General features: G+C 47.6%; 1 protein-coding gene across 1 annotated transcript in view; it reads right to left on the bottom strand.

Moving 5' to 3' along the window:
* Positions 1 to 1,139: 1,139 nt before the first annotated feature.
* The window catches only part of LOC146396335 (putative serine protease 47), a 42,771-nt gene continuing 21,586 nt past the window's right edge, over positions 1,140 to 22,324 (bottom strand). The window contains exons 2-6 of the mRNA XM_084995475.1: positions 13,080 to 13,179; positions 11,145 to 11,328; positions 9,678 to 9,955; positions 7,202 to 7,362; positions 1,140 to 1,457 (exon numbers count right to left, since the gene is read on the bottom strand). Of these exons, the coding sequence (XP_084851601.1) occupies positions 1,140 to 1,457; positions 7,202 to 7,362; positions 9,678 to 9,955; positions 11,145 to 11,328; positions 13,080 to 13,179 (1,041 nt within the window). The remainder of the gene's footprint in view (positions 1,458 to 7,201; positions 7,363 to 9,677; positions 9,956 to 11,144; positions 11,329 to 13,079; positions 13,180 to 22,324) is intronic.

Here is a 22,324-nt window from a genome sequence, read left to right as displayed (position 1 = left end):
AGCACAGAGCACAGAGCCATCACCTACGGTCCCCTGACCGCCTCTGCCTGGGGGGGAGGAGCTTCCTGCTGTCACAGAAGCTATTGCTAGCACACCAGTCATTGGAGGAGTTCTGGATCCCCAACATTTTCCTACTCAGCAGCAGGCAGGAGAGAGCAAGGATGGTCCACGGATGTAGCTAAGGGTCCTTTTTTTAGGGGAACTTGCTCATTTTCAAGAGGTGCAGGTACAGCATATGGCAGTTCTGAGGCTCGGGGTCAAATCAGAGCTGCAGCTGCAGGCCTACACCACAGCCACAGCAATGACAGTTCTAAGTCTTGTCTGTGACCTACACCACAGCTCACAGCAACACTGGATCCTTAACTTAGTGAGCGAGGCCAGGGATCAATCATGAACGCTCATGGATACTAGTCAGGTTCATTTCCGCTGCACTACAACGGGAACACCTAGAGGAGAGTTTTTAAAGAAACAGCTAAAATGAGGTCACTAAGGTGGCCCCTAATACAATACGACTGGTGCCTCTATAAAAAGGGGAAATTTAGACCCAGAAACACACAGAGGGATGCTGATGTGAGGGCACAGGCAGAAGATGGGCATCTAGAAGCCAAGGAGAGAGGCCTCAGGGCAAACCAACCATGCGCATATCTTGATCTCAACAGTTACTTGATACATTCTTGTTGTTTAAGCCCCATTGCCCATGGGATTTGTGATGGCAGCTGGAGCTGACTGATGTACTCTCTCTGAAAGCCTGTACACTCCTACCACAGGATGGAGCCTGCAAGTGAAGACATCCTCTCTGTCCCCAGCTGGGCTCCACCAGCATCCTCACCCCTGCCTTCCTCCTGAGACAGCTTCTCTGCCAGGGCCTGTTTCCTTGTCCAGGGAGTCAGACAGTGGACCTCAATGGAAGAGGTACGGATGGAGGTCAGGAGGGGCTGTAGGGCCCCAAGGCAGGAGCAGGAGGAGTCTTTCATTTGTTTATTTGGGATTGCAGGCTTGGTTTGTGGGGTGGCCACTGTTGGACGGAAATGCCAAGATGGGGCCATGGAAAGCTGATGGAGCTGGGGGGGGAGGGGCCGCAGTTTCCAGAGAAGAGACTGGACTCTGAGGCAGAGACAGGAGCACAGGAGCTTGGCGGGTCAGCACCAGGCCTGCCACGGGACCCAGAGCACAAACAGCAGCAGGGTCCAGGTCTCTGAAGGCACAAAGGCTGTGCCAGGCCCAGGCGAGCCAGCAGCCTGCAGAGACTGGGATGGAACCTGGGTGTGAGGAGGAGGGGCCATGGGCTCAGGGAGGGGTGTGCACTTCTGGATCTCGTCAATCCAATGGGAGAAGTAGCTGACATTGGTGAAGATGCTGGGGTAGGTGGGATGTCGGCAGTCCAAGCCCCAGCTGGCCAGCCCCACCAGAACCCATGAACTGAGGAGGTCACAGACGAGGGGCCCCCCGGAATCGCCCTAGGAAAGAGAGGGGAGTTACTGTGAGCAACTGAGTTAGGTCAGAGGAGTCTCTGCCATCTACGGTCCCTCAGGTGGACTTCTGGGAAGGTCCAAACACCAGCATCCCACAGCAGACCAGCCTGTTTAAGCCATGCAGGGAGGCAATGGTATCATGTTTTAGGAGGCCCCTGATTGACCTCAGGACAATCACAGGTTTCAATCTATGATCATATGGACGCCTGTGCCCAGAGACAGCCTGGATATCCCTGACAAGGCACTGTCCAAGGAAGAGAAGGGACAGCTACACCCACAGTGCCCAAGAGAGTTGGTCTGGGTGTGGAGTCTGGCCAGCTCAAGCCCCTGCCGACCTCAGCTCTTGCAAGACCCTGGGCTGCACCAGCACACCCCTTACCTGGACCCTCTTCATTTTTCATTCATTTAGTCATTTGGTTTACTTTCAACACCTTGGTTGAGCAATTTCAGAAGATGCCCATACCCTGGCCTGGCAGAGGCAACCTGTATTGCTCAGGGAGTCGGTGGGGGTTAGAAAGAAATCTGCTGGGACTTACTAGAGTTCATGCTCTCAGGGCAGGGCCATCTGGTTGGAAATATCCTCATGTCATCAGCCAAAGGGAGGGTCTGGTCCTTGTGGCTGGGGGTAGAGGGGCAGGGGCCATAGTCACGCTTGCTGCTCCTCCACTTACCCATCCAACATGTGCAGCAAGCAACCAGGAAGCCTCTGCCCTGGGCACAGGGTCTCCTCCTTTGTGGTGCTTTTGTAAATAAGCCAACAGGCCTGCCATTGGCAGATGTGACATGTGGAAACAAGCCATGGGAGGGTCAGGACAGGAAGGGAAGGGCACTTCATCAAGTGGAGGTGAAAGGCTACTCTTCTTGCACTAGGAAACACAAGGTAGAGTTTCCAAGCGGGAAACAACTGAACTTTCTGAAGCAGGAGCACTGGGAGGAGTAAGTGCAGACCAGGGAAGGAGGGGTATGCCAGGTGGGTGGGAGGAAGAGCAGTGACATGTGGGGAGTGAGGAAAGTATATGGGACGAGGGGTCTCAGGGCCTATGGCAGAGGGTAGGATTTGATCCCCATGGAGAACTGTCTAGGTCATGTCTAGTGCCTGGATCAGTCCAGTGCTGTGTGGAGAATGAACCAGCTGGGAGGCAGCTACAGTAGTGATTACTGATAGAGAGGGGCCAGGTGGTAAGAACAGTCAGATTTGGAACAATAGTTTGAAGCTGCCTATAGGACCTGTCAAATCTGAGCCTTTCTGTCATTAACCATGGGGGGAAGTGCAGAGGGATAGAAGCAGGCTGAGCATGGAGCCCTGGGGTCCCAGCATTTAGAGGTGGGAGGGGAGGGGACCAGGCATAGAGCAGAGCATCTGGTGAGTGCCTGGGCCCAGGAAACAGGAGGGAGACTTGCTTAAGTGCCAAGTGAGAGGAGGACTCAGATCCACAGGCGGTTCTGGTGAGACAAGCTATTGGGGATGGTGGCCTTGAGGTTTTGGATAGCAAGCTGGGGACACTCCTAGGTGGAGTGGGTTAGATTCAGGACTGTTGGGAGGAGTCTTTGGGGGAAGGGAGGTAAAGAAACTGAGCAGTAGATGGTGCGCATTTACACAGGAGCCATGGAAGGGGCGTCAGAGGACATGGAGCAGGAGAGACTCTGGGCATGGCAGGGATGGAACTTGAGGCTGAGGAGAGAGGGAAGACGCTGGGATAGACGGTGTGTAGGGTTGTCAGGACGAATGACTCTAGTCTGATTGGCTGCTTTGGGGTTCTCAGTGAAACAAGCAAGATCTCCAGCCGAGAGGGCGGGGTGGGGGAAGTGGCAGGTTGAAGGAGAGCGAAGGGTACATGGTGTGGCTGGCCAAAAACACCCCTCAGAGATGCCCATCCTCACCCCTGGAACCTGTGGCTATTAGCTCATGTGGCAAAGGGGACTCTGCAGCAGTGATGGAGTTGAGGCTCTTGAGCTAAGAAGGTTTTCCTGGATTCTCTGGGTGGTCCAATGTAATCAAGATCCTCATAAGGAAAGAGAGACGCAGGAGGTCAGAGTCAGAGCAGAAGATGTGACGGAAGCAGAGGCAGAGGTGTTGCACTTTGAGGACGGAAATGCTGTGAGCCAGGGAATGAGGGTGGCCTCTAAAAAGCTGGGAAAACCAAGAAAACATTCTCCCCTAGGAAAGCCTCCTGAAGGAACCCACCTGGCCAACACCTTGATGTTAGACTTTTGACCTCCAGAAATATAAGATAAATTTCCGTGGGTTTAGCCATTCACTTGGAGGGGATTTGTGACAGCAGCTCCAAGTAAGGCACCTTCTTGGGAATGTGCCATCATTACTTCAGCCCTTCCCCTCTGTGGTCCCCACCTGGGGTGGCCTCAGCCCTCTGCACGGTGGACCCCCTCCCAGCTGTGTGAGGCCAGTGGAAGGCCTTTCCCTGTTCACTGCAGCCCTCAGGGATTCACACAGGGGACCCATGCAGTTGCGGAAATGATGACGGATTCTGAGTCAGGCTCCAATAGCCTCCTGACCCCTGGAGAGCTCTCAGAAGGCAGGAGAGAGCCTCCTCTGGGACCATCTGTTCTGCTGCATCCACTTTTCTAGGGCAGATGTCGGTACAGCTCTCATAGCCTCAGGGGGCGCCCCTTGAGAGGTGGTGATGCGACTAAACGAATAAATTTCCTCCAAGGTTAACTGCGCTACCTGACTTTTCATTATTGTTTCTATATTCTTTAAGGTGGACTCTGGAGGTCTTTAAAAAATTAAGAGATGTTCCCATTGTGGTTCAGCAGGTTAAGAGCCTGACTAGTACAAATGAGGATGCAGGTTCAATCCCTGGCCTTGCCTAGTGGGTTAAGGATCTGGCATTGCCACAAGCTGTGACATAGGTCCTAGAAGTGGTTCAGATCTGGCATTGCTGTGGCTGTGGCAAGGGCTGGAAACTGCAGCTTCCATTCAACCCCTAGCCTGGGAACTTCCATATGCTGCAGGTAGGGCAGGAATAAAAGAAAGGAAGGAAAAGGAAGGAAGAAAGAAAGGAAGGGAAGAAGGGAGAAACCCCAAATCTAAGGTATCACATGAAACGTGAGCTACAGTTTGCACTACTGTAGATACAAAGCAAACCTTGCGTGTGCACTCTTGCATGTGTATGCATGTGCATGCATGTATGTGTGTGTGTGTGTGTGTGTGTGTGTGTGTGTGTGTGTGTGTCTGTGTTGGGCAGGGCCGGAGCAGTGAATTCCACCTTCAGCAAGAGGTTGGGTCTAAGCCAGGTACAATCCAGAGAGAGGGAGGCAAACCAGGTCAGGAGACTGGAAGCCAAAACTTGTTAAGTACCTACTGAATGCCAGGCACAGTGCTGCATTTCTATAGGAACCTTCTTCAGTGGAGGCCATGAGCAATTCCATTTCATGGGTGAGGAAACTTAGCTAAGGCCACAACCGAAGTCAATGGAACCAGGTCTGTCTTGCCCCACAGTCTGAGCATTGAGTGCCTTGGCAGGCTCTCTCTCCTCAGACCTGTTTCTGGACCCCCTGTGCAGAGGGAGGGGCCCTTGTGGGGAGAGGTGGGAGCCCCAGGTTGGAGGGTGGGGTCCAGAGCAGGTGACATGGCAGAAGATGAATCTAGGTGGAATCTCTCAGTCAGGCGGTGGTAGGTGAAAGGGGAGGCAGGAGGGGGGTCATTTGCTGGGACTCCCGAGTGTCCAGCTCAGGAGAGAAACCAGAGGAAGGGTGGGGTCGAGGGGCACTATGAATATCCAGCAGGTGAGCAGACACAAGGCTCTGGCCTTGAGCTCCACTGGCATAATTCCTGCAGGAGAAGGGAGGTGGACAAGGCTGTAAGGGAGGTCCATGGTGACAGCCGGATGTGGACTGGGAAGGGTGGGGGCTGAACACTTGTTCCACTTCTGGGTGGAGCTGGCTCTGTGAGGAGGCCAGACCAGGCCAGGCAGCTACAAATCTATACTACTGTTTAAGAACTGGGAACCAAGAAATATGGGTCTGCCTTCTACCAGCAGCTCACTGGCCTGCCATGAAGATAGCTATCCATGTGGCCTTCTCATGGGCTAGGCCAAAGTCACAATCCCAGTCATCTTGTCCCTCCTGTGTGCATCTCCTGGGGTGCCAAGGCATAGTGCCACAAACTGGGTAACTATAAAAACAATGCAAATGTATCCTCTCACGGTTCTGGAAGCTGGAAGGCTGAAAGCAAGTGTCTCTGTGTCTAGCCCTCTTCACACAAGTCATTGGTACAGGGCCCACTTGAAATTTACAATGGTCACATCTCAAGATCCTTAACTAATCACAGCTGCAAAGACTTATTTCCAGAGAAGGTCACATCCTGAGATTCCAAATGGATACGAATTTAGGGGACACTATCCAACCCCCTACACCACCCTTTCAACAGTCCCATGAAGGAGGCCTCAGACTCCTACACCATGAATAGGACACAGGCTCAGATGGTGAAAAGAACACCCAAGGGCAGAGCAGTGCCTCTAACTCCAGAACCCTCACCCTCTGCCCTCCACTCCACGATGCCATCTGTGTAAGAGCTTGGCACCCAATGCCAGCTCAGGGTGCTGGGCCCTGAGGGGATGTGGTGAAGGCCTGGAGGCCAGGTGAAGCTTGGAGTCAGAACACGCAGGCCCTCCTTATTTTATGGGAGTGCTTTCCCTCTTTGGGCCTGTTTGCCCACTTCTAAAATAGGACACTACAGAGAGTGGATAGACATCTTCACAATTCAACAGTACACTCATGTCTGGAATGTACATAATAGACACATGTACCAAGAGCCCCTAAAGAAAAAGACACAGGGGGAAAAAAACGGAAGGTAAATTAGGAAGAAGATATTCAACGGCAGTAAACGTACGGAAGTATATTTCATCCGTCATCAGGAAAATGCAAACCACAATAAATCATCACCATTAGGAAGGATGGAAAGCGCCAAGTGTTGGTGAGCTTGTAAACTCTCAGCCACTGCTGGAATGTGTGGAACTGGTGCAACCCCTCCGGAGATGTTTGGTAACATCTGCCAAAGCTGAACATGCAGATAGCTTTTAATCTAACAATTCTCCTCAGGGGAATCTGTGAAATCAAATAGAAAACCTCTGGAAGTGAAATGAAATGAAAAACTTGGAAGCTACAAAAATATCCATCGAGAGCAGAACTGCCCATCGAATTCAATTCACACGATAGTGTCTTGCAGGGCAATGAGGCTGAACAAACTATACCTACGTGTGACAGTGTGGATGGACCTCACAAACATAATGTTAAGACGTGAAAATCTGACAACTGGAAATAAGTTCTACTTATGGAAAATTCAGAATCTAATATAAAGTGTTAAGGTGAAGATGAGAGTTTCCATTGAGTGTTGGTGACAAGAAGGGGAGAGGAGTGTTGGCCACCTGGGGTGTAGCACTGTGAAAGTTCATGCAACTACACACTTAGGGAAAGAGTATGAATGTCTTCTTCTGTATGTATATTTCAATAAGGGTTTTAAAATATGCCTCCAGAATAGATGCTGCTGGAGTGTCCTGCCAGTAGTAGATGTCCTCCTGTGCAATGGGCTGAGGAAGGGGCTAGCCTGGGGGACACTACCAAGAGATAGAGCCTGGGAACATAGGTAGAGGGACGAAACAGAAGGTACCAGGGGTCTCCACAAAGAGAGTGGAGGCAACACAGCCTCCCACCATGGAAACTGAGGCCCTGAGAACAGGCCAGGGAAGAAGGGAAATGACCTCACTTACATGGCAGATGGCCTTTCCTGTAGAGAAGTCCCCAACACACAGCATCTCCTCATACACGGAGAAGTTCTTGCTGAGCCTGTGTCCATATACCAGATTACAGAACTGGTTCTCAATGAGGCCCACCTTAGCCTCCTGGAGATGGAAGGGTGTGGGCAGAGGCGCTGTGAGGATAAGAAGGAAGTCAGTGAAGTTTGCTAGAGCTTAGCTACAGGCTCTTCTGCCTTACTGCTCACCACCACCCCTGCATCATAGGGTTTTCTCAGCAAAGCTGAGCTTTCAGCTCTCTATCAGTCTTCTACCTATGCCTAATAAGGCCTCCCCTGTTTCTCAAACTTTTCCAAACTCATCCTATTCCCACCACCTCTCTCATAGCAATAGACCACACCACTCGTAGTCCATAAAGAAAAAAGGCAAATCCTACCAATGCATGCCAATCACTGATGCTTAGCAACCATTCACCAACCCAGGCAAATCCTACCAATGCATGCCAATCACTGATGCTTAGCAACCATTCACCAACCCACCTACCCTCTCACAAACCATCCTTTCCACTTCCACTTGTCAATCATTACCTTTCCTTCCCTCCACTAATTCCTCCGTCCATCATCTACCCATCTTGTCTCATGCCCCATTCATCCACTCAGCCTTCCATCTATCTGCTGGCCTATCCATCTTTGGATCTATCTCCCCATTCTCCCTCCATCAATCAATATATCCACTCTCTCCATCCCTCTTCCCACCCACTCAACCATCTTCCCCTCCAGGCACTCATCTTCCCTCCTATCCATCCCCCATCCATCCTCTCATTCAATCACTCATTTATTCATCTGTCTTCAGGTTAGCTATTGTTTAGACACTAGTGATAGAGGGGAACATTTTTAGTTGGGGAAACAGGGTAAGTGAAGTAAATAAGTAGGATTATTTAGCTCTGAGAAGTGTGGTAAGGAAATACAACAGGGAAATGTGACATTATGCATTGCCTGTTTTAGGTTTCACATCAAGGAAAACTCTTCAGAGGAGGAGCTGAGTTGTATATCAAAGAAATGAGTCACCCAGATTAGCAGGGAGAGCCTGTGAGGCTGGGGAAACAGCCAAGGTAAAGGTCCTGAGGTGGGGACAGCCTCAGGATATTCAAGGCAGGAAGGGGCCTGGTGGCTGGGATGGCGTGGGTGAGGGTGCAGTAGGAGCTGAGCAGAGAGGAATGGGGGCCAACATTGCACAGGGCCTGAGAGCCAAGGTAGGACATTTGGACAGTTTTCTAAGCATAAATGAGAAGGCACTGAGGAGAAAGAGCAGGGAACTGGCACAACACCTGCTTCAAAGCAAACACTCAGGCAGTTGTGTGGAGACTAAAGTAGGGCACACAGGGTGGGAGCTAGCAGACCAGTCTGGAGGTCCATGCAAGAACGGGTGGTCTACAGGACCAGGGTGGCAGCATTGCCACCTACCCCGCTGCCAGGCCCTGGGGCATAGGCTGGGATATTAAAACAAGAAAGACAGAGTCCCTGTCCTCAAGGAAGAACCAGACTGTGCGTGTGTGTGTGTGTGTGTGTGTGTGTGTGTGTGTGTATGTGACAATGCTGGGGACCTGGTTGTCTGTCCTGTGGTTGGGGATTGTTACTGATACACTATTGAGAAGGGCCAGCAATGCTGGCACATCCCACCCAGTGAAGACAAGTTCTGATCAAAATGCCTCTCCTGATCTCCTATCCTGAGAAACACCTACCAAATTACAACCTTACAAATAATTGCAAATACACATTCTTTTCCCCCTAACTCTGCCACATAAGCTTGTGCCAAACCATAAACACTCTTTTCTTTAATAAAGACTCTTACTCATGAGTTTTTGCCTGCATTTCTTCCCTTTCAATCTCAGAAAAACACAAACTTTTTCTGTTACTCAGTTCACCTAATACACCCACAAAGTAGACAGCTGACCTGGGTTGGGAGAAGAGCAAAGTGAGGTTCAAAGAGTGAAACACTCTTAAGTTGTAGTCATTCTAACTTGACCTTGGAGGCTCACAGGTCAGAAGTCATAAAAATGTTTTCTTTCCATTTTTCCTAAGTGCCTCCAATGGGAAATCTTGGTTCCTCCGTGGCCTAGAAGGGGCCAGGCCCCAAGCATGACCTCTGAGTTGAATCAAGTCATCTTAGATCTATAGTTGATTAAAGCCTTGAAATCAAGAAGCTGACAGGTTCCAAGAACCTGAGTTCTTAACATCCAACAGTCAAAGATTCCCAGATTTTCAGAGCTTTGCACTTAGGGAACACTGAATTTTAGAATCACACACTTTCAGAACTAGAACCAGAATGGTTCAGTCCTCTGGAAATGAGGCACAGTGGACCAAGGTCCAGCAGTTGTTTTGCCTGGGCACCCCTACTTCCCTCCTCCCCTCCTCTGTCCTCCTTCCCTTCTTCCTCCTCCTCGCTTCCCCCTTATCTGCCCTCCCATCCAGCCTCTCCCCTACCCCCTCACTTTCCTCGTTGAGCATCCCCCAGCCAGTTATCCAGCAGGATGCATTACTAAGCAGCTGCAAGCCAGGGGCTGGGAGGCAGGCAGGGATGATGTAGGAAGTGAAGTTCACAGGAAAGAGCAGCTGCAACATGGCTATGTCACTTCCGAAGGGATGAAGCTTCTCAAAGTCTGGGTGCATGACAATCTGGCTCACGGACATCTCCAGGGTGTGCTGAGTGTGTTCAAACAGCTGCGTGCTTCCTAACAGGACCCGGTAGTTCTCTGGAGCATGGGATTTTCTGGAGGAGGAAGAGCATGCTGTCACCATCATCCCTGAGTGTGGGCTAGGTCTCTTCCCCTGCATATTCATCTAACTGCTGACATCCACCTGGACCCCTGCACCCCCCCATGGTGCCAGCCTTGGTCTCTGCATTCCTAAAGTTCAGGAGCACTTCTTTCTTGAGACTGATATTCTACTTACAACCTCAGACATATGGTTTCTCCACCATATCCAAGAATCAGAGGAGCATTGAATCCTTGTGCTGGAAAGGTCTTTGCTGGGCTCATCAAATGAAGGCCCTTGGAGTGTTTACAGGAGATGTTCTGGATTGATCCCAGCTCTACTTTTACCTTCCCAAGGCTCCTACAACCCACCTTATGGCCCCACAATTTTCCTGACCCCTCCCTTCTTTAACCACCCTCCTGCCCAATAGCTGTTTCTCTGCTCAGTTAGAAGCACTTGCCAAAGATCTGTAAGGTAAAAGAGCAACTGAGTGTAGGAAACAGAACCTTGCATTTGCCCTGAACACAGCTGCTCCCGTAGAGTAGGTGCTGATCAGATTCTGAGCTCCCAAAGCTCCAGCTCCCAGACCTGGGCTGTGATGTTCCAACTCCCTGGGGATGCCTCCTCATCTGTTCACAAGCTGGGCACTGAGCAGACCCAGGAGGGCCAGGTGTGTCAGACTCCTGAGCAGCCACATCACTCTCCCAGGGTGCCCCATCTCCCACCCGCACAGCCTGGCACCACATCTCCCACATGCACACTAGTGACCATGATTCCTCCTGGGCACACAGTTTTGCAAGAGTAAAAAGTAGAGCCATTCAGCTGCTTGCCAGACATGAGGTCCCATGTCCCTGCCTAGACTCAGAAACCTGGAAATGTGGGGACCTTGAGAAACTGTGATCTGAGCTTGGTCCACACTGCATGGCAGCCAGAATGGACACTGCTACTCTTCTGGGGCACATCTGTGTTGGGAGACAGGCCCAGGGGCTGAGGACAGAGTCTGGGGAGGGTCTGGGAAAGGGAGCCAGGAGGACAGTCCAGGTAGAATGTACACAGGTCAAAGGCAGGAATGACATGGACCTGTGGGCCACAGACAGCCCCAGAGGAAAGCCCAGAGGAGCCGGGGTGGGACACCCTCACTCCTCATCCCCTCCATCTCCTCCCCTACCAGTGCCTCTGCTGGCACCCTAGGAAAGAGGACTCACTTGAGAAAGCAGTGGGCAGCAGAAACCAGCCAGTGGGAGTTGATGAGGACAGCTCCACAGACATGCAAGCCCTGGTACATCAGGCTGGCCTGCCATGGCCACTGGCCAGCCACCACATCCTGACCACCAGAGATCCGCCACATCACCTTGGGTTTCCTGCACGCTGTGGAGACTCCCCTGCCACCTACAATAGAGACATGGGTGAGACCCCAAATGCCACTACCAGGGAGGCCCCCTCCACTTCACAGATGGGAAAACCAAGGGCAAGTGTCCAGTGGCCTGGCCAAAATGACACGGCTGCCTGGACTCTGCCTTTACCAGCTGCCACTGAGAATTTGACAGCAGAGCACAATGGAGCAGGCTTTCTGAGCATGAAGGCCCAGGGCTGTGGTGAGATGCCAAGGGTGACCAAAGGTGGCAACAGCTCATGGCAGCATCTCCGCTGAGCTGGACATCACTGAGGCAGTCTGCCAAGGGCTGGCCATGTGCCAGGCCTTATTTCCCTGAACTAACACACCACAACAACTCAAGGTCTCTGAAGTTGCCAACATTATGCACTCAAATCATAGCTTCTAAGGGCCGGTGCCCCTCCACTTTGCCCCAGTATCTTAGAGAAGCAGATCTGCAGGCAGGAGTCTGGGGTGATGTGTGACCGTGTAACTTAGCAGGACCCCATGAGGCCTCCCCTAATAGACCCCCACCCATGTCCTCTGCCTGCCTTTTGTCTGTAGAAAACTTTAGTCACAGAGTACATTTACCTGGAGAAGTGGAAAAGTGCAGGAAGAAAGGAAAATAGTCAAGCAAAGCAAAATAATATTTTAACGATTAAACAGAGTAAGAATATTTAGCTCCTCCTCAAGGACTACAGATAATATTCTGAGCCATGTCCTTGGAAATGTTTTGCAGATACTGAAACCCCACCAGGTGGAAGAAGTTACCTATATACTGCACACAAGCACATAGACCCAAACAAGGTGGAACCAGAAGGTGGATGAGGTTGACTCCCAAGTACCTCACCACCCACCAATCCGAAGAAAGTCTACAAGCTGATCAAGCCCTGCTCTTTGAACCTCACTCAGCCCTCGAGGTGGGGGCACACAGCCTTGAGGCTGTTACCCCACTGTGGCCCCCTCTGCCTGGCAAAGCAATAAAGCTGTTCTTTTCTACTTCACCCACAACTCTGTCTCTGAGATTCAATTCAGAGCATGTCCACAGAGACTGAGCTTCAGCATCAACCTGGGGAAAGTCACTCCCTCCCTGCCTCTGACTCAGGATTCTCCATTTATAAATAAGAGGGGTGGGCGTTCCCTGGTGGTCTAGTGGTTAGGACTTGGTGCTTTCACCACTACGGCCAGGGTTCAATGCCTGGTCCAGGAACTGGGAATCCCACATTAAGCTGCAGCCAGCAGCGGAAAAAAGAAATTAACTGATTAAAAAACACTCTATGCAGTGGCCAAAAAATTAAATAAATAAGAGGGAGTGGGCTAATGAAGACAGCCATGGTTCTAGGACCCACACCTGAGGGCAGGGGTGAGGCCAGGGCCCTTAGAGCAGGCATCCTGCTCTAGGGCCTGGGCCCCAGGGACTCAGGGCTCCTCACTCAGCAGTCCTGGGCTTTCCTCCACCCAGCCTCAGGCTGGACCCTGCCAGTGCCCACTTGCACAGCCCCACAAGGGTCCTGGGGCAGTTTCCATCCCAGAGGCCCCTCAGTAGGGGTCCTGTGACCCACCTGTGTTAAGGTGGTCTCTGGGCTGCCTGGTTAGATGGACCTGACCGCAAACAAAAGAAGAGGTTCAGTGACCCTGGGCACCAAGCCCTGGTCACAGTCAAGCCCCCTCAGGCCCTGCAGGCCCACCTTCTCAGCCCCACACAGAGGCCCCCACGCACCTGTGGCTGCCCAGGCCAATGGCTGTGCTTCCGGAGTCAGAGGCCCACCCTCCACCACTCGCACGGCTGCAGGAGCTGGGCCGGGGTCGGCGCAGGACCCTCGCAGGTTTAGGGTGGTGGTGGGCGACCATGGCGGCAGCAGCACCAGCTGCAGCCAGAGGAGGGCGGCAGGCTGGCCTCCTACTTGCGGAAGCCTCGCCTCTGAGACCATTGTCAGTGTTGTGGACCTGGGCCTGAACCGGGCCTGACTCAGCCCTGGGCCTGGACCCTGCCCCCGCCCTGGCCAAGGCTTTGACCCCGCCCCCACCGCGCCTTGACCCCGCCCCAACCCAGCCTTGATCCCACGTGACCTTCCTATTAACTTTTTTTTTGTCTTTTCGCCATTTCTAGGGCCGCTCCCGTGGCATATGGAGGTTCCCAGGCTAGGGGTCCAATTGGAGTTGTAGCCGCTGGCCTACACCAGAGCCACAGCAATGCGGGATCCGAGCCGCGTCCTCGACCTACACCACGGCTCACGCTACACCGGGTCCTTAACCCACTGAGCAAGGCCAAGGATGGAACCCGCAGCCTCATGATTCCCAGTCGGATTCATTAACCATGAGCCACACCGGAAACTCCCCTATTAACTTTTAAAATAACTCCATTGAAAAATTATTTCTATACCATGAAGTTCACGTATCACAAGCGACGTTTCAATGATTTCCAGTACATTTTTCTTCACTCATTTGTTTATGTTTGTATTTAAATCAATCTTCTATTTTGGGAGAGTTTTAGATGTATGAGTAAGTTGCAAAATAATACAAAGACTTTGCGTATCCCCCTACCCAATTTCCCCTCTTGTTAAGGGTGTAGGTTGCAGACACGGCTCGGATCCCACGTTGCTGTGGCTCTGGCGTAGGCCAGCGGCTACAGCTCCGATTTAACCCCTAGCCTGCGAACCTCCATATGCCGCGGGAGTGGCCCAAGAAATAGCAACAACAACAACAAGAACAAAAGACAAAAAAAAAGAAAAAACTCAATCCATTAGCTCTCTTTTTTCAGTTTTTTTAAAGTTTAAGGCATAGAGCTTAATGATTTCACTTACATACAATCATAAAATGATCATCACAATAAATTTAGTGAACATCTATCACTCATATAGATACAAAATTAAAGAAATAGAAAAAAAATCACTCATAAATTGTTGAGTGCCTCTTCAGGCAATCTATGAATTGGTTTTCAGAGTCAGAGCACCAAGGTTTGACTTGATGTTTCCTTTCACTTCTTTATCCATCAACCCAATTTTTTGTCCCTCAACCCACTCTGCTTCCTATCTGGCTCTTAACTTACTTCAACAGAGGCTAGACTTTCTGAACAAAATTCACAATTTATCATCTGATAAACACTTCTGTAGTGATGGTGCCATGGAACAAAGTATTTGAAATTAGGATCTTCTCAGCAGATCCAATATGTTCATGGCTGTAGGTATATAATTCCTAGTGAAGAAGTCCTTGTGCTCCAACCAATATCCAGCAGGACCAGCCTAATATTCCTTTGTTCTGGAGAGCCCCAGTGTGTCAAAAACGTGGTTGTGCAGCCCACAAGTCCAAAACCAGAAATTATTATTGTTAAATATTTAACTTTTTCCCTGTAAATAATTTAATATTTTAAACTAATAATACCTTCTCATGGATCACAATCCAATTGTGCAAAATGGAATATGCAGTGTTGAGTCATGCGTCCTCCCACCTCTTTCCCCTGTCCACCCAGTCCTCTTTCCCACAGGGAACTAGTGTTTATTTAAATCCTTCCATAGATGTGTTATGCAAAGAATTTAGAATGCAATATATTTGCATTTTTTAAAATGCAGGGTTTTCTCTGATTAAAACTTAATATATTTTCAATACATTTGCAGATGTTTACAATGACTCTCTTCGTTAACGAGACTCTCATTAACGAGATTCCTTTCTAGATGGGAGTAGACTTCCAGAACAAGAATTTCTACACCCCTTAAAATCAAAAGTTTTGGAAAGAATAAAATGGTCAGGTGTATTTAATTAAAATAGTAAGTACCCAAATGAATTAGAACTTCAGGTAAACAATATGTTGTGTTTTAGTATAATCATTTCCCATTCAATATTTTGGACATAGTTTTACTGAACATTTTTTCATTTTTATCTGAAATTTATTATTAAACTTAGATCTCGTACTTTATCTGGCAACTCTTCAAAAAAAAGTATAGCACAGTAAACTAAATTTTTAATTACTCATTGTAAGAATCCTTAACTGGATTAAAGATTCTTGAATGTGCCACTTGGCTCTAATAGAAGACACCCTAGTTGCACACACACACACACACACACACACACACACACACACACCTTCAGCCTCTTTTGATGATATGGGATTTGGAAGAGCTATCATTCAGCACTGGGTTTATGTGTCAAAATGAAAGAGTATTTGTGTTTCATAGAAGAAGATTGGTAGGAAATTGGTCAAGGGAGATGAGAGGTGAAGACTTCAGAGGATTGCAAGCAAATCTCTTGAATTTCAAGCTTTACTGTCTGCTAAATGTTTCTTGCTTCTTGCAAAAAAAAAAAAAAAGTTGCATGCAAAATGGTGGCTATTGAAGAAAGGCATTGAATTTTGAAGCCAGGCCCAGGTTCTTTCCTCTTCTTTCTAGCAGTTGTGTAGGAAAGGCATTTCTAAACTCCTGACCAATTTACTTGTGATTTCTAAGGGTTTTTTTTTCTAACTCTAAATTTGAAAATGGTCTATGTTTGGTACTTTCAGAGAGTGTTTTCTTGGCCACTTGAAGGGAGTGACTTACACAGTGTTCATCCATTTTAATATTTCCAAGGCATTTAGTGGTCTGCAGTACAGAACTGTCTTCTTACAGGTTCTCTCTCTCTCTCTCTCTCTCTCTCTCTCCCTCCCTCCCTCTCTCTTCTTTTAGGGCTGCAACCTCAGCATATGGAAGTTCCCAGGCTAAGGGTTGAATCATTGGAGCTGCAGATGCTGGCCCATGCCACAGGCACAGCAAAACAATGCTGGATCTAAGCCACATCTGCGATCTACACCATAGCTTGGGGCAACACTGGATCCTTAACCCACTGAGAGAGGCCAGGGATTGAACCCAAGTCTTCGTGGATACTAGTCAGGTTCGTAACTTCTGAGCCACAATGAGAACTGCAACACTTCTCTCTTTCATTCTCTTTGGTAACTATTCTGTGTACTCTACCTTGACCTTAGCTGAGAAGATGAGGTGAGAGCAATTCAAGGCAAATCATGGTGAACTTTAAAAAAAAAAAAAAACTAAGTGTTGAAAAAATACACAGTTTGGAGACATTTCTCATGACTTGAGCATTTATCATGGAAAACTTTAAATTATTAACCAATAGCTTCATATTAGGGGAATAGTGTGGCAAGATAATGTACCCTGGCACTCCAGAAAGGCAGGTTTCCTTGTTGCTTCCTCCTCTTGTCTAGTCAGTCAGTAGTTAATAAACGATTCTCACTCATGGCTCTGACACAGAATTTCAATGAGTCTTCTCTGGACTACTGACATAAAAACCTGCAAAAACTTGTGAAAAATTATCCAGTTCCAATTCTATAATCACTTTTGTGCTATATCAAAATCCTAGACCACAGATATAATCAAATTAGTCCAGATGTAACTTGGGGAGACAGACAACAGAAGGGCATAGATAAAACTCCTTTGGACAATGATGTCTGACTATTCCTGCAAGAAACTGGGGGTGTGGTATTGACTGCTGAGAAAAAAAAAAATCTGTATATGGATCACAGACCTCCGAAAACACATGATATTCTACACAAGCATGGAATATTAGCGGTATGGTGAGATACAATGTTTGTGTCTTGTAGAATGTTCAGTCTCTGAGCTTAGAGCCTTTGGTGGTGTTAGATGTGAGGGATCTTCAGAGGTATTCTATGCAGTAGAAATGAATGACCAGTGAAAGAATCTGATGATTGAAATTTCTTTGGCAAGTATAACAAACTCAAGTCAGTACGTTGATTCCACTACTATTTTTTTTTCCAACTGAAATTGTGTAATATATTCCTGAAAAGTAGGAGGGGAGAATAAAATTTGGGAATGCTATGTCAACTGGAATTGACCCAAACTGTCAAAACTTGCTCAAAGTTACAACAAAAACACTGCAAAGGCAACATCTATGAATCCACATCTATTGAAGAACCCCCACGTATTTAAAAAAAACTCACTAAGTAAAAACATTATAGCAGAATCAATTCATTTGGAAAAACTCTAGGAATGGAGGAGCCAAGAGACAGTAGCTCTTAGAGTGTTTCTCAGGTCTAAAATTCTTCACTAGAATTGTTCTTTAATGGAACTATCAGGCTTGCTAGGAAAAAGCATCTACTATTTCTGGGGAGAAAAAAACTAAGGAAACCCAAGAAACTGCAGCCCAAAGGGCGTGAAAGCACTTGCCCCAGTTTGAAGATACTGTGCTTAGGCTGGTGCTCTCCAAAACTCTTTCACAAGGGTCATATCTAAATGAGTGGATTTCACGTTTGCAATTTTAAAATCCCAGGGGCTCATCTCACAACCCCTAGTTTTAAGAAGAGAGGACCACAAAAGTGCTGAGAAGACCTTGCCATAAAATCTTCCCAGGGGATCCCAATCCTCCGTTGCTTTCCTCTTTCATAGCAACCTCCAAGGACAGCTCCGCAAGGCCCCACCCCTGCACGCATGCGCACACCCACTAGGGGCGGGGCTCCCCGCATGCGCACCACTGTCCTCCAGCTGCTCAGAGCATCTGTTGAGGCCTGACCACTTGGGAAGCCAGTAACACACGTGCCAGCGTGGAGGGTGGGGTTCCAACGGTCATCCCGGCTGGGGGCGGGGCCAATCATGGCAGCTTTTAGAATCAATTATTTGAAAGCAGAAGTAAGGAAAACGGACTTTTCACCTCTTGGGTGTCCTGCTGTGCACTCTTAGTCACTCTGTGGGTTATTTGTGGCCTTGTCCAAGTGAGTTCACCACCGCCCTGTGCCCCTCCTGCACCGCCACAAACTGGAGCTCGGTGTCCCTGCAGAGTTTACACCAGGGTTGTTGGCACCACTGTGGAGCAGGTTGCATGAAGGCTTCAGTGATTTCCGGGCCTACCATGAGGCAGGTGAATAAAATGTGTGAACGATTAAATGGGTGCCAGTCTAGTGTTTGCATTTTAAAGCGTACGAAGGCTAGAAGGAAGGTTTTCCAGTTTGAGAATGCTCATCCAGTTCACAAGAAATAGCTCAGGACACTGGCAATTGAGTGGAAAATGAATAAAGATCTATTGTACATCCTCATAGTTTCACCAGTGTCTTCCATTTTAACATAAAAATGTCAATCAACACATGTTCAAACTGCATATTATTGTCAGTGATGGGGGCAACTTTGCTGAATATAACAATAAGCATTGATTTGTAGTCTAATACTCTCAAGAAATGACAGAATTGGAGTTTCCTCCTGGCTCAGCTTGTTAAGGGTCCATGGTTGTCACTACTGTAGCTTTGGTTACAATTGTGACAGGCTGTTCATTCTCTGGCCATAGACATGCTTTGGACTGGCCATGCCACCAAAAAACAAAAACAAAAACAGATATTCTAGCATAGATTGGCAAGTGATGCAAGAGTTCAATAAAAATCAAGAAATGCTTTAGGTAAGAATCAACTGGGTAGGAGACAAATAAGATGGCTGAATAGAAGGACTGGAGATCAATTTCTCTCCTAAAAACAACAAAATTTACAACCAAATGCTGAGCAATTTTCAACCAAATGGACCAGAAACTTTCAAAAAGATATCCTACTCCAGAAGACAAGAGGAGGACACATCAAGAGGTGGTGGGTTGATTACAGGATATATGCAACCCCATACCTCCCAGTGGGAAGATCCACAGACAGGAAAGTAACTGGTTCACAGAGACTCACCTACAAGAGTGAGAGTTCTGAGCCCCACATCAAACTCCCATGCCTGGGGATCTGTCACTGGGAGAAAGAGCCCCTGGAGCATCTGGCATTGAAGGCCAGGGGGCTTGTGCACAGGAGCTCCATGGGACTGGGGGAAATGGAGACCCCATTCTTAAAAGGCACACCCAGACTTTCTCATGCACTGGGTCCCAGGGCAAAGCAAAGTCTCTATAGTAATCTGGGTCAAACATGACTGCAGTTCTTGGAGGACCTCCTAAGAAAACAGGGTTGAATGTGGCTCATTGTGGGGGGAGGACATTGGAAGCAAAGCTCTCAGGAATGTTCATCAGCAGCTGCGTTTCTCTGCAAGTGGCCATTTTGAGAAAATCTGGCCCCACACATCAGTGCTGAGAAGCCCCAGGCCAAACAACATAGTTTTGGAAGTCCTAGCCACAGCAATCAGAGAAAAAAGTAAAAATAAAAGGAATCCAAATTGGAAAGGAAGAAGTAAAACTATCGCTATTTGCAGATGACATGATACTATACCTAGAGAATCCTAAAGACTCTACCAGAAAACTGTTGAGCTCATCCATGAATTTGGCAAAGTCGCAGCATACAAAATTAATACACAGAAATCAACGGCATTGCTATACACTAACAATGAAAGAGCAGAAAGAGAAATTAGGGAAACAATCCCATTTACCATCACAGCCAAAAGAATAAAATACCTAGGAGTAAACCTACCTAAAGAGACAAAAGACCTGTCCTCTGAAAACTATAAGACACTGATGAAAGAAATCAAAGATGACACAAATAGATGGAAAGTCGTACCATGTTCTTGGATTGGAAGAGTCAATATTATCAAAATGAGGGCATTCCCGACATAGCTCAGTGGTTAATGAATCCAACTAGGAACCATGAGGTTTCAGGTTTGTTCCCTGGCCTTGCTCAGTGGGTTAAAGATCCGGCATTGCTGTAAGCTGTGGCATAGGTCCCAGATGCTTGGATTCCATGTAGCTGTGGCTCTAGCATAGGCCAGCAGCTATAGCTCTGATTAGACCCCTAGTGTGGAAACTTCCATATGCTGTGGGTGCAGCCCTAGAAAATATTTTTTAAAAATTATCAAAATGAGGAGTTCCTGTCGTGGTGCAGTGGTTAACGAATCCGACTAGGAACCATGAGGTTGCGGGTTCAGTCCCTCCCCTTGCTCAGTGGGTTAAAGATGCGGCGTTGCCGTGAGCTGTGGTGTAGGTTGCAGACACCACTCAGATCCCATGTTGCTGTGGCTCTGGCGTAGGCCGGTGGCTACAGCTCCGAGTCAACCCCTAGCCTGGGAACCTCCATATGCCGCGGGAGCGGCCCAAGAAATAGCAACAACAACAAAAGACAAAAAAAAAAAATTATCAAAATGACTATACTACCCAAAGCAATCTACAGATTCAATGCAATCCCTATCAAATTACCAAGGACATTTTTCACAGAACTCAAACAAAATATTTCAAAGTTTGTTTGGAAGCACAAAAAAAAAAAGACCCAGAATAGCCAAAGATATCCTGAAAAAGAAAAATGGAGCTGGAGGAATCAGGCTCCCAGACTTCAGACTCTACTACAAAGCAACAATCATCCAAACCATATGGTACTGGCACAAAGACAGAAATAGATCAGTGCAACAAGGATACAAAGCCCAGAATTAAACCCATGCACCTACAGCCAACTAATCAATGACAAAGGAGGCAAGAATACCCAATGGAGAAAAGACAGCCTGTTCAATAAGTGGTGCTGGGAAAACTGGACAGCCACATGGAAAAGAATGAAATTAGAACACTCCCTAACACCATACACAAAAATAAACTCCCAATGGATTCAAGACCTAGATAGAAGACCAGACACCATAAAACTAGGCCAAAGACTCTCTGACATAAACAAGGGCAACATCTTCTCAGATCCACCTCTTAGAGCAATGACAGTAAAAACAAAATGAAACAAATGGGACTAAATGAAATTTAGAAGTTTCTGCACAGCAAAGGAAACCCTAAACAAAATTTAAAGGCAACCCACACAATGGGAGAAAATCTTGGGAAATGACTCGACTGACAAGGGCTTCATCTCCAAAATGTATAAACACCTTCTGCAGCTCCATACCAAAAAACAAACAAACAAACAAACAACCCCATCAAAAAATGGGCAGAAGATCTAAACAGACAGTGCTCCAAAGAAGACATACAGATGACCATGGTATTTAGTTCCTTTTAATGGCTGAGTAATATTCCATTGTGTATTTGTACCACTTCTTCTGGATCCACTCCTCTATCGATGGACATTTAGGTTGTTTCCATGTCTTGGCTATTGAAAAGAGTGCTGCGATGAACATTGGCGTACATGTGTCTTTGAGAGTCATGGTTTTTTCTGGATAGATGCCCAGGAGTGGGATTGCCAGACCAAATGGTAGTTCTATTTTTAATTTTCTGAGGAATCTCCAACCTGTTTTCCACAGTGGTTGCACCAATTTACAATCCCACCAACAGTGTACTAGGGTTCCTTTTTCTCCACACCCTCTCCAGCACTTATTGTTTGTAGACTTTTTGATGATGGCCATTCTGGCTGGTGTAAGGTGATACCTCATAGAGGTTTTGATTTGCATTTCTCTAGTGATTAGTGATGTTGAACATCTTTTCATCACTGTGCCACAATGGGAACTCTGGGAATTGTGTATTAGTGCATGTGTTTCTTATGGTGGTTTTTCAGGAATTTTGTGGTATGGGGTGTGTGAGGGTAGGTCTATGACTATTTTATGGGACTGGTGATATGCTGTATATGTGCAGATGAATGGATTGTGTGGGTTTTGGGTGTGAGGTTATTATGAATTTGTATTTTGGAAGATGACTGGAGTTATTTCATTGTAATTATTTAGGAATGTGGGATTATGTATATATAGGCAACGTGAAGCTTTATGTGCATTTGAGGGTACACGGTGGTAGGTTTCCATATATGTAGTGTGCTGGGTAATTGTGGGTATATTTGGGGCTTGTGGTGAGAAACATGTTTGTTGAGTTTCTGTGTGTATTCAAGGAGCATAGCAGATTGGATGAATATTTTCTATGGTATCTATTTGCATTTTTCATTAGGAGGTTATTTTTGTACCTGGAAATTTTTTTTGCATTAATGTAGTAATGGAGTTATGTGTACGCAGAAGAGTGGCAGAATTGTATTTGTACTGGAGGTATGTGGTATGGTTCTATGTGAATATTTAGGGGTGTGGAGGTTTGAGATGTGTCCTTTGGGACTTTCAAGGGGTTTTATGTGTATTCATATATGATATGTTGGTGAATTGTCCTTGTGTCCAGGTGTATGTACTGGTTTATGTGTATGTCCGTCAGTGCATG

The sequence above is a fragment of the Sus scrofa genome, chromosome 14 (assembly GCF_054392235.1).
Source record: "Sus scrofa isolate SSC_HxYL_T2T_F1_AM1 chromosome 14, Sscrofa_HxYL_maternal_Yorkshire_Landrace_v2.0, whole genome shotgun sequence".
In the NCBI taxonomy this organism is placed as follows: domain Eukaryota; kingdom Metazoa; phylum Chordata; class Mammalia; order Artiodactyla; family Suidae; genus Sus; species Sus scrofa.
The sequence above is the reverse complement of the archived record's forward strand: the minus strand, read 5'-3'. Positions and strand labels throughout refer to the sequence as shown.